Raw genomic sequence first — 12621 nt, forward strand, 5'->3', positions numbered from 1 at the left:
AGTAGCTTCCATCACTGTAGTGGACATTCTGATCGACATGCATTTATTCCCTGGAGACTAGCCTTAGAGAAAGACCTGCAACAAGTCGTCGACTGATTGATAAGTCAGTCAACAGAAAATAATTTGCAAGTATTTCGATTAATTAGTCATTTCAGTCACTTTTCAAGCAAAACTGCCAAACATTTTTGGTTCAAGTTTCGGAAATGTGAGGATTTCTTGCATTTCCTTTTTTAAAATAAACAGAGTATCTTTTGGTTTCAGACTGTTGGTCAAACAAAAGAGATATGACAAGCTGGGAAAATAACACATATAATATTCACATTTGCGAAGATGGTAGCACAGAATTTCTGGCATTTTTGTTTTAATATTGGCTTTATCAACTATAAAAATTGTTGCCAATTCATTTTCTGTGATTTGACCGGTAAATCACTCAACCTCCCCACCCGTGGTGGGGGTCAGCAGGGGCCCCAACAACAAATGTTTGCCCCCAGGCCCTTTAAGAGTTGAATCCGGACATGGCCACAATCAATGTCTATCTTTACCTTGGTGACCAAGTCCGAACCGTAAAATGTGATGTTGAAGTGGTGGCGACTGCATTTTGTCACCAAAGTTTGAGCATCATGTCCCCACAACAGCAATAACACACTCAAACACCAAGCATTCCCCGCTCGAGCGCATTCGAACTGTTTTTTTAAAAAACTGTAGCGTCACGTGCGCGACGAGCATTCGATGAGTTAAAAGTCAAACGTCTTTCTCTCCTCAGTTGCTCGCTTAGCTAAAACTTTGACTGACGCTCGTTACCTTTTCCGCAGATAAGGACCCGGACCTCTCTCCGCCGTCAGCCTCCCGGACTATGGATGAGGAGCAGACTCAGCACTGTGTTGTCCTGTCCTGTCCTGAGCGCGAGCAGAATGCGGTGTGTGTGAAGTAAACTGCGGTGGGGCCGAGTCGCGCGCTCCTCGGGCACTGTCTAATCACTCCAGTGCTGATCTGCGTCACGTCGGCGGTGACGTCGGCACCAAAACAGTCCGGTTGCATCAGAAAACAGCGAAAGTACGAAAAAAAGGTAGTGAAACAGAAAAGTCAAACATGACATTTGAAAGGTGACAATGCAGTTAAACCGTCTCTGTCACATTCAGCGCTTTAAGAACACGTTGAAAACACATTAGAGTACAGCCTAATGGTGTTTTTAAACAGGGGAACGGTCTTAAAGCGTTAATGTAGTTGAATAACATAAAATCAACAGTAAAACTTTTATCTATGTAGCACTTATCCTACACAAAGTACACCGACAAAATACAAAAGAAAAAGTTTAAACAGCTGAAATATTTAAATACACTTTTAAAAAGGAGAGAAGTCAAATATTAAGAGTTGAAACAGTTCTATTCAATTTATTCAAAAGTTTGGGGGAGTTTGTTGGGGTTTAGAGGTGAGAGGAGTTCTACAATATGATACACCCCCTGCATTAGAAAATGAGCCGATATGACTTGTTACATTTTATTTAGTTAACTTTAGAAAATAGGGAAAAAATATATAATTATGGCATGTGCAAAAGTCTGGGCACCTGCAGTCAGCAGGTTACTTGAGTGTAAAACTATTGCTATAAAGTATCAAATATTTGAATATTTAGTTGGAGAAATAAAGAAGTGACGGCTTCCACGTGTTTTATTTTGATACATTTGTTCCCACAGAGGCTCCGGTATCTCTGTATCCTGCCGGCAGATATTCTCATGTTGATGTTATTGCCATTTAGTGTTTTGGAAACACATTTACTGGTGATGCTAATGAAGTCTTTGTGATACTAAAGACAGAGGACATTAACATACTCTACAGGAGGTCACTCACATTCACAGTCACAGTCTATTTGACCCGTCAGACCAGTTAGTCTGGATCTCTGAGCAGCAGAGCTGGAGCTCATATCCTTTAGGAAATACTGTGGTAAAGTACAAGTACCTCAAAATGATACTGTTTCCACTACTTCTAAAAAGACATTTGAATGACTCTAAACCTAGCGAATCTAAAATGAGTCCAACAGGCTCAGAGTCAAACACCCTGTAAGTACAGAGGCTGTGATTCAGTCTGATCTCCTGGACTCTGACTGTTTAGGTAAGAGACGATTTTTAAACAGTTGTACTTTTACTGCAGGTATTTATTATCTGGTCCAGTGCTAGATGTACTTCATTCATGGTCATAAACATTGACCTTTGTCCAGGCGCTGATTATGTAAAGGACAAGTTAATAACTTTCTCATCCACATAGTGTTCTCATACTGTGCTACCAGAAGGGAGAAGTACTCAGATTCTTTATCAAAGTAGAAACACAACAATGTAAAAATACTCCATTACAAGTGAAAGCCCTGTGTTCAGAGGCCTTATAGACAAAATACACTTAAATGTAAATGTAGTAAAATGCTTCAGCAACAAAGTGAAGTTCTGTTGCACACATTCACAAAAATAATCTTGGCTTTTAGGTAGAATATTAGAAGAGTTATTGACCTCTGTGAGGCCGGAGTGAAGATTTGGGGTTTATTTTAAGTGAAAAAGAGAACAAACTATTTGTATGATTATGTTTTTTAAGTATCTATACTGTCAGATAAATGTAGTGAAGTAAGAAGGACAGTATTCGCCTCTGGAGTCTGGTGAGGTGGAAACAGAAAGTAGCATAAAGTAGAAGCACTAGTAGCTGTTCATTTCCACCACTGTTTCTGTGATCATCATCTACTGATTCCCTTTATTGATTGCTGTTCCCCTGCTTGTAAGATAAGACTGAAGTGTGACTGGATCACAGCGTAAACAACCAATGAAATCACTGCGCTGATTAAACACAAACAGACAAACAAACAAACAAACAGCAGCGTTCTGTGGCGAGTGAGTGGAGATAAGAGAGAGGAGTGAGCTGCTCTCTGCATTGTCAGTTTATTGGTTCACACACTGATTACATCTGATCACATTTTAATATTTAGAAGACGTGGAACGCACACCAGAGGAATCATCATCATCATCATCATCATCAGTATAATAAATAAACAAATAAATAAATGAACAAGAACTCACCTCCTGATCACTCACCTGAACTGAGGCTCTGTTACATTAGTGTTACATTACACACTAATTAACTGGACATGGATTTGTTGCCAAAGGGGACAATGACTCTAAGTGACCAATAATCCTATTAAACTACTGATACTGTCAGAGGATACTGATGGTTTTGGCTTCACGCCGTCTGTGGGAGTTTCAGAGACAAATGATTAAAAAAAATAATAATAATAATCCACCAAACACGATCTGCAGAGTGTCTGATCATCAGAACAATTACCAGCCTGGACACCTGCAGTATTTTACCACTGCTTTGGCTCAACTTTAACACAAAAACCACCTTTAATGATCTGTAGCTCTGAACATGCTGTTAGTTAGTGTTAGATGTGTTTCGGGTTTCAGATGCTGTTTAGCCCTTGTTCCTGTGGAGTTTGAATAAAATCACTTGGACAAAATGTAAAGTAAAAACTCTTGATGCAGAGATTTTAGCTTTACCACAGGTTTCACTGGTTTTTCCTTCACTTATCAAAACCTTTTTTTTTTTTTAATTTAAAGATTTATTTTTCCAGTTCTAACATGTTTTATTTATCAGTCTCTTTTTTTAAAATTATATAATAATTTTCTGCACATTTATACACCACATTTTATTTAACATTAGCGCAGAATTGTTTTAATTTTGCACTTTTTGACTTTTTGTTTTGTAAGGTGCTATATGAATAGTTTATTTTATTGTATTATTATAACTAAACGTATCTGCATCACTGCATGCAAAACATGTCTTTGCAAACATTCACCTTATTTGAACATCTTAATACATCTTTATATTTTGAGCTGTCATATCTTCAGTGTCTGTCACAGTGGTTTAATATTTTATTGCACTTTAAAAATTAAATTATATAAATATCTCAGATGTCTCAAATGAAATTGATGCAGTGAAGATCATCGTCAGAGATTTACAGCGGAGCAGACTCAGACTCCAGATTACATTTAACAAAAAGAGCCAATTTACAGATTCCTAGAGCCTGAGCTGAGTTTTAGATTTGTTGTTTTTACCTGAACAACAGTCAAAACCCCCAAATATTCAGTTTACAACGAAATAAAAGAGAGAAGTCACTGATGTTCACACCTGAGAAGGTGGAACCAGCAACAGTTACTTAAACAGATTATTAAAATTGTCTCAGCTCTGATACTTTAGATTTTAAACTCTGTTGGAAAACTGAGCGAAAGCAACAGTAAAATACAGTAAACACTGATTTAATGAATGAACTGATCTGTTCCTGTCTGTACCACCTGAACTCACCACTGATCATGTTTGTTTACTGAACCTCTGTTGTTGGATGTTGGCGCCCTCTTGAGGACAGGTTCATGTACTCCACAGGGGTCTTAAAGTTCAGACCACTGAGGGCAGTGAGGAAACACCCTGAGTGTTTTTCTCTGGGAGGATTTAACTTTCTACTTAATGTAAGTGATTTTCCATTTTTAGGCCAATAAACACTTAGATTTTTAGGAAAATAATGCAGTGGCTTTTATTCTGAAAAGTTTCCTGAAATCGGAGCCACAGATTCAGCTGATAATTCTCTGTAGGGTTATCACAACCAGATTTCAGATTGTCATTTGATACTTTATTATGAAATTATTGATTATAGTCATTTTAAGGATTAAATATTCCTCTGTGGGTTGTTGATAACTCATTAAAATTCTTAGATATCCATGGTTTTCACAGGACTGAGAGGTTTACAGCTTTGCTTTTGGTGTTGGGTCAAACAATATTTCTAAAATCCGACATGTCCATGATCCCAGTTCCTCCTTTATCACTTTTAATATACAGTACAAAGCATCGCTTCCACTCTCTCCTTTAAAAGTGTGAAGTAAGAAGCTGCTGAGAATGATCTAAATGAAGAATCAAACCCCCTGATGTGAAGCCTGTCGGGTCTGTTGTTGATTCTAAAAGTTTTTGTCTCTGATACAGTAAAGAGCTGTTTTTTTAAATCTGATCCGAACGATTTCTTTAAAAAAGGCATTTTCTGTCACGATCCTCACCAGCATCCTCGTTTTATACTACACTATGATATGAACACAAAAATAGTTTATGCACTTACAAAGCCCAGAAAATAGAGGTGATAGGTTATAGCTCACCAGCAGTTCAGTCCGAAAAGAGAAAAATCAACAAAATGCACGATAACACCCAACTTACCAATGTATTAACTCGGAATATCATGCAATTAAATACCATCTACAGCGTTAATTGTAGTCAAGTCACCACGATGAAACTGGAAATTTACATAAACAGCGTGATACTAGGATTTCAACCATTTGTCATAATTTCAGCGGTTAACTTGCGATGTTCGGTACACAGAGAATCGATTAAGAACGACAGTAATATCTTAGCATGCTGCATGGTTTTTTCACTGTCTCACAGAGCGGCTCGGAGGGGTCCGGCGAACACACGGAGGCGTCTGGTTTGGGGTCAACTACACTCCAGAGAAAAGAGAGAGGGGAAAAAAACCTCCATTGAATAACAAAACCAAACGGATAATTAAATACACCCACTGGTCGCTCTGTCTCTGTGAGACACGTGGTATACTGTTTGTTCATTTCACACAGGCAGCCTTTTAGTCGTGCAGAAAAACAGCCACTGGTAATAAGAGTACAGGTAGGAGTCATGCTCGTCATATAAAAGAAGAAGAAGAAGAAGAGGAGGAAACCAGAAAGAATGACTAATAAATATACTGTACAGGTGAAAGAGCACAAGGATAGACTGCAGCCATGATAATACTAGAAGGAAGGAACAATAACTTTAAGTTTGAGAGGAAGTAAAAGGGGGAATCTTCAGCCACACCGGAGCCCAGAATAAAGAAGAGGAGGACAGGTGGTGTCCAGGTGTGTGGCAGCGTCAGACCGCTGGCTAGAGAGTTTCCTTTTCGTAGCCCTCTGCTGAGTGCTGTAGGTTTTGGTGATGGGAGCGTCGGTGTTACACTGTCTGTTGTCGAGGTTGTAGAGAGACAAGAGAGAGAGAAGAGCGAGGCGGGCGTGTGCAGAGCTCAGGAGGAAAAACCAGACTCTTCAGACTCCTTTAACTCACCCTCCGTCCACCTCCACCTCTCTCTCAGCGCTGATTCTCTCTCTTTGATTATCCACTTCTCTGCTCCTCGTGGCCTCATCAGTCTCACATACCTGGGAAAGAAAAGAGTTTTGGGTTTAGTTTTCATTTCCTCATCTTCTCATGTTGGACTGAGGGCAGGCTAGGATGCTGCAGTGACTCACTATCACCTCTTGAGGCACACAGTGGTATTACAAGAGGGGTTAGCTAGTTCGCATGCTAACTTCTCAATACACAGACGTCTTTGACCTAAATTTACATTCTGTTGATACTTTTACTTTTTTTATGTTTGAGACTAAAATACTTACATAGAACACCTTTAAAGAAAGAAAAGATTATTTCATGAGCTAAACATACGTACATATATACACTACTTAAAAGTTGTTCCAGGTATGTAAACTCAGAGTTCAGTCAGTCGTTGTTGTACCTCATCCCTGCAGCGGGGCAGCAGGAGCTCCTGAGCAGTGGAAGTGGACGTTTTGCCACCGGCTGTCCCTGCGGTGCCATACCCTGGTCTCTTCTGATTGGCTGGAGCGCGGGCGGCCCTGCCCGTCGACAAACTGCGTCAGGCGGATGTAGGCGATGCAGGCGGCGTCGTCCCCGATCATGTGCACGTGAGGGTTGAGGATGGTGGTGTGGATGGGTTTGCTGTTCTTGGAGAGGACTGACGGGGGAGAGAGGGGGAGGGATCCGAATTAAACTCAGCAACAACTCAGTCAGTCGATAAAAAAAACATTAACAGATTTAAATGTAGTCTTACGATTGTCAAAGTAAAATCTGTGGAAGTCCATTCCCTCCACCAGATTACCCAGCCCCTCAGGCTCAAACGAGGTCAGACCAGGGTCGCAGATCTTCCTGTAAAAACATGCTGGATGAGGTGCTTGTATGCTATCGCTACATAGTAACGTTAGCATTAGCAGCTGTTTACTGACCCGAAACTTTGTGAGTTTAGCATCAAACTCGAGCTGTCTCCAGCTGTGGAAAGCAACTCCAATGCTGACTCTTTCCTTCTTTCTATCACTTTTCTTCATCTGAGGTTAGCACGCTAACCAGCTAGCCTGAGCCCGTCCTGTCCCTAACACAACTTTGCAATAGTGAGACATTGTAGTGTCCAGTCTTAGCTCTGCTCAGAGGAAATAATCTAACTTCTTGTGTTGTAAACACAACGCTGGCTGAAGCTCGACGGCCGTTATCAGCACCACCAAGAAAAGCAGTGGTAGAAACAGAAGCAAAACAAGAGCTAACATTGCTGCTGCTTTCCACCCCTGGAGTCAGCTCTGGATGAGTAAAGGAATGAAGTTTGATGCTGAACTTGGTTTAGACTGACTGCTAATGCTAACGTTAGCTATGTAGCAATAGCAAAAACTTACATACAACACCTTTAAAATAAGGAAAACAGAGAAGAAAATGTTCTATGCTTCTGGCTTTGGTAATGTCTCAACACCACTTTGACATACTATGACGTTTATAGAAGCTCATTTCCAACAGGAAAAATAATGACAAGTCACTTAGCTTCTCACTTTGACTTCCTACTTTACAATTTGCGTCATTTTCCATGTTTTATTTTTTCCATTTCCTTACCCTCCTCTCTGTCACTCAATCTGCCGAGCATTATTCTTAATTGAGTGGTAGGTTAGAGGGAGAGAGTGGGAGAGGATAAAACAATGCCTATAATTACTCTTTAATCTTTTAATACAAAGACAAAACACATTTGCATGTCAATCAGGTTAATGGTTCTCTGTGACTGATGGGGGCTTTAAAACCACACTTTCCCTGCAGCTGATGAGTTTCCTGTTTGCAGATTTTCATGCAACAGTAAAGAAGAAGCGGTGGACTCACGCATAGGCCTCAAAGTCTCCATTGTTGACAGCTTCGATAAGCTGCTCTGTGATCTTTATGATCTCCTGTTTGCGAGCTGCAGAGATGAAACAAACGCAGAGGGAGGTGAGAACGATGCTGCACAAGACTCAGGTCATGACCGCGACTAAAAAAAGAAACTCAGTCACAAACACTAACAAACACACACAGCTGAGTTCAGACTCACCTAAGAGCTTGTTACTCATTGTTTAATCATCTCTCTTTCATCCGTGTCTCTGAGTGAAATCTCCTCCATGCTACTGCACACCTAAAAACTACTTCCATATAAGAAGTTGCGTTGCTTCCCTTCGTCCTCCCGCAGCAACACAAGCAATCCTCACCTACATGTCCCCCATTTTCAGACACATAACTGTCCCTTCCTGCTCCGTATCAGCCGCTACGTTGCTCTCCACCTCCATCCATCATCCATCATATCTGTCGTTTGCATGTGAGGCTGCTTGAGCTCATCACGCTATTCTTGTCCCAGCTCTTTAGATGAGATTTACTGTGTCCTTCTCCCCTCGCTTCCTCCCGACACTGAGAGGAAGGCTTAGCTCGCTCTGATTGTCTCCCTCTCTCTCTCTCTCTCTTTCCCTCCCTCCCTCCCTCCTCCCTCCCTCTCTCTGTGTAATTTTGTTGTTTATTTTCTTTTTCTGTATACACCCCCTCACTTTGAGTCTGCACATCACTTTACAGAAGTTAAAAAGTCTCTCCACTCAAATTTTCACTTAAAGGCCCAGTTCAGCCAAATTTAACAAACTATATCTTCATGTTTTCTCACTTATCTCTGAGTGCACAGGTAAAGTTGAGATTTACCTGAGTACAGTGGAAGTTAATGGAGTTTTGTTTGAGCTGCTAACAGTTTTAAATGATTATATTATACAAATTAAACAGCAAAGCAGAGACTGGTTCTTCATCATGAAGAATATGTGACTATGATCGATTAAAAACATTTTTCTCTGTTCGGTCATCATGTGTCTCCTTGTTGCTTTGAGTTCATTCTCCATCTCTTTCTGTTGTTTAATTGACTTTCCACCTTTTAACCGAGGCTCCTTCATGACCTCTTGGTCCTGTGAGACGGACAGAGCGACACGGAGCCTCCCTGTACCCGCCAACACACCACCAACATCCTAATCTGTCACACTCGTGTGCATAAATGTGAATTATATGAAGAATCAAGACGAAAAGTGGCTCTTGGACTGTCTCATGTCCCCGCCATGATCTCCTTCATCTACTGCTACGTTTCGTTCTCCAGTTACGTGTCTGCAGAGTTGTAGACAGTGTGTAGTGTGTGTAACTCACCTTTCACATCTTCATCCTCAATGGTTGTGTTGCTGCTGTCTGATGATTCCTGCAAAGTGCACGGACAAAAAAAAAAAAAGATTAAAACACACACTCAGATATGCATACAAACACAAAATATACACACTCATTGATGCATGCACACACAAACACAAAACCCTCAAATTTCTGCCACCAATTCTACAACTTGACTCCACGATTTTTTGCCAGAAATACAGAACACGACAGCTCGACGTGTGACTCAGTGGCACAACAGCACAATCCCGTCTGAGGATCGAGCCAAGTCAGCGAGGACGGACACAGCACACGACGTTTAGCCACCGTTACACACAGTTAACTGAACAGCAGGACAGGGTTAATCTGGCGGACGTCTTGCTGACATACATGGATCGCTCAGCCTGCAGCAGGACCACTGAGCTCCCATTCATCTGAACACAGAGGGGCAGTATAAGACAACCAAACACCTCTCAGCTTCTCAGCGTCTCTCACTCTCACTTCATCTCTCTCATGCATAAATACACAAACAGATGCACACGGAAAAACACTCAACGAAATACTCACATCCTGCAAAAAATAAACAAACAAAAAAAGGTTTTTCTAAATACAGCTTTACCCACACAGATAGAGAAAGGAGAGTGAAGACGAGAATGAAAAAAAGGTCAAGAAATCAAGAGATGGAGGGAGAGAGGAGGAGGAGGAGGAGGAGGAGGAGGAGGATGTACCTTGATCCCATCTACTGGATTATGGATAACAGTAGTCTGAGGCTCCTGGAGGAAGAATGGAGAGAAAGAGAAGAGAGAGAAAGGAAGGAGAGAAGAGAGTGGGTGGAGAGATGAATGGAGATAAAGAGAAGCAACAACGAGGGGAATGTTTTAATGGTGACAAAATGATTTCACTTTGAGAAATAAGAGGAGGTTTAACAGAGAGAAGAAGCAGAAAAAAAAGTTCTGAGTAAGGATTATAAACAGTTAATGGCAGCGGGTGATCGAGTCCCAAATGATCAATGTTAATGAGTGATTGTAATCGTCTCTCTACTACATCTAATAATCATCTTTTCTTCAATATGTGTCAGTTTTTAAAATTATTTTTAATGTCAATAAATCTCATGAAAAGCCCAAAACCAACAACAGAGTCTCAGTCCCACACACACCGTCCTGCTGCTCCAAAGACTCACTACAGCTCTACTCCACACTGTTTCCTCCCTCTGAACCATTGTTTGGTTTTGGTCTTTTCATAAAATTTACTGACAATAACAAAAATATAGAAGAACACAAACAACACACAAATCACACAGGTGTTGTCTTGTTGTTGTGTAAATATACACCTGTGAAATCTTACAGTCATGAAAAATAAAATACACAAACGTTTTAATCTCATACAGCAGCAGCAAAGTCTACAGGCTGTCCTCTGCTGTGAGTTTTTAATAAAGTCTGTCTTTGCTGTTGTTGTATATTTTTACATTTGGGAAAATGCACTTATCTGTTGTCTTGTTGAGACGTAAATGAGGATACTGAGCCTGGAGGTGGTTAGCTTAGCTTAGCATACAGACTGGTAAACAGGGGAAACAGCTAGCCTGATTCTCCTGAGCTTAGCTTTGTAATAGTCAGAACTGCCTCACGCTGTTGGACGACGGCAGCTAAAAAATACCAAAAGATGCGAGTCAGCTCTGGGTCTTCTCCACTGATGCATCAGATTATTGCCTTTTAATGGACCGACCTAAACAGAGGCACATTACCAAGGGACCTTTTAATGTCCAGGATGATCAAGAGTGTTAATTACAGCGGGTAAATCCCTCTTTAACTTCAAACATAAACCTGTCCTTTAACTCTGGGCAACACAGAGAATAAGTGCATTTCTCAAACTGTCACATTATTCCTCTAAAAGCTGCATCACAATGATCCAGCGTCCAAAATGACACACACCTCTCTCTCTCTCTTTCACACACACACACACACACACACACACTCTGCATTTTGACAGTGTTTGTGACGGACGGACGGACGGACGGACAGACACAGAGCTGCATACCAGTGCAGCAGAGGGGACGTTGCCTTTGGGACTGGTGACTATGCTGTTTCTCGTGCTGTTTGTCTGGGGCTGTGCAGGAAACACAAAGTGCTATATTAGTGCTCAGCAGCAGCAGCGATGGTGAGAGGTGCCATCTGCTGGTTGTAAAGTGGGTGGTACATCATACAAATACAAAAAAAACAGTGTAATACAGGTAAAAATAGCAGATAGGAGCAGAGTGCTGCGGAGATAGACACAGACACGCCACAGATCCAGAAAGGTTTCCCCCACGTTTCTGACTATTAATTCAACAAAAAGGTTTTCTACAACTCATCATGTTTCATTTCTATTTGCAGTAAAATCCAAATCAACCCCAGGCAGAGCTCGGACGTTCAGGAGTTTTTTCATTTTCCACTGGCTGCAGATGCCGTTTGGCAGATGGCAAATTAAACCAATGACAGCTGTGCACCTCTGCAACATCTGTCAGATATAAAGAAACAAGCATCACATCCATTTTCGTCAAACTACATGTGCTCTTCCAGACAGACATTAGTGTCCCTTAATGTGTCTTCAGCGGAGGATGATGATGAGGTCAAAAAGACTGTGAGGCTAAACAGGCCACACACACACACACACACACACACACACACACAGACAGTACGAATAGCCAACGACATGCTAAATGTACAGACACTCTGTTTATAAGGACTCACATGGACGTGACCAACAACTCCTCTGCTTCACTAACAGCCATGCACAAACACACAAATGCAGACGCGACGCAGCGGCTTCATGCTTGAAAACTATTAACCGTGTTTTCTGCTGGTTATTTTCCTCAGCAGGGCTGCCTGTAATTGATAACTGTGTTGGACTGACGACAAAAAATTAAATTAAAAAAAGACAGAAACAAAATAAAATGCTGGTCGTTTCGGGGCAAAGATGGAAAGAGTCGGAGAAAGAGGCGAGTTCAGAGATGATGTAGGAACATTTGAAAGGTATGTAAATGTTTGGTATTTTTGGGTGCAACTTTAATTGGATCTTAGAGGGTCACTGAGGTTATCAAACTGGAACATCTGAACAGAAATAACGCCTCTAAAGTGAGTCCATATCTGTCGACAAATGTGCCACTGAACATTCACACTCAGGTATGAAACTAATCAACTATTTAAAGAGCTCCTGGCATCAACAGGCAAACGCTAAAAGGAAAGTCGCATGACTCAGAAATGAAAACATATCCATAAAGACTGGGTTTAATAATTTACTGTAAAAGAGGATCTGACTTTTGAGAACAGTGTGGGCCCTAATCTACTACTTTATAGT

General features: G+C 41.0%; 1 protein-coding gene across 6 annotated transcripts in view; it reads right to left on the minus strand.

Annotated features, from left to right (window-relative positions):
- Positions 1-2891: 2891 nt before the first annotated feature.
- The window catches only part of LOC108895334 (calcium/calmodulin-dependent protein kinase type II subunit beta), a 38198-nt gene continuing 28468 nt past the window's right edge, over positions 2892-12621 (minus strand). For 2 of the 6 annotated variants that reach the window (XM_018694086.2, XM_018694076.2), the window contains exons 15-21: positions 11323-11391; positions 10017-10061; positions 9295-9343; positions 7975-8050; positions 6896-6990; positions 6563-6799; positions 2892-6209 (exon numbers count right to left, since the gene is read on the minus strand). In XM_018694086.2, the coding sequence (XP_018549602.1) occupies positions 6564-6799; positions 6896-6990; positions 7975-8050; positions 9295-9343; positions 10017-10061; positions 11323-11391 (570 nt within the window). In that variant the 3' untranslated portion in view covers positions 2892-6209; position 6563. The remainder of the gene's footprint in view (positions 6210-6562; positions 6800-6895; positions 6991-7974; positions 8051-9294; positions 9344-10016; positions 10062-11322; positions 11392-12621) is intronic. The other 4 variants (XM_018694100.2, XM_018694094.2, XM_018694120.2 and 1 more) reach the window with 2 other exon arrangements.

The sequence above is a fragment of the Lates calcarifer genome, linkage group LG9 (genome assembly GCF_001640805.2).
Source record: "Lates calcarifer isolate ASB-BC8 linkage group LG9, TLL_Latcal_v3, whole genome shotgun sequence".
NCBI classification, from domain to species: domain Eukaryota; kingdom Metazoa; phylum Chordata; class Actinopteri; family Centropomidae; genus Lates; species Lates calcarifer.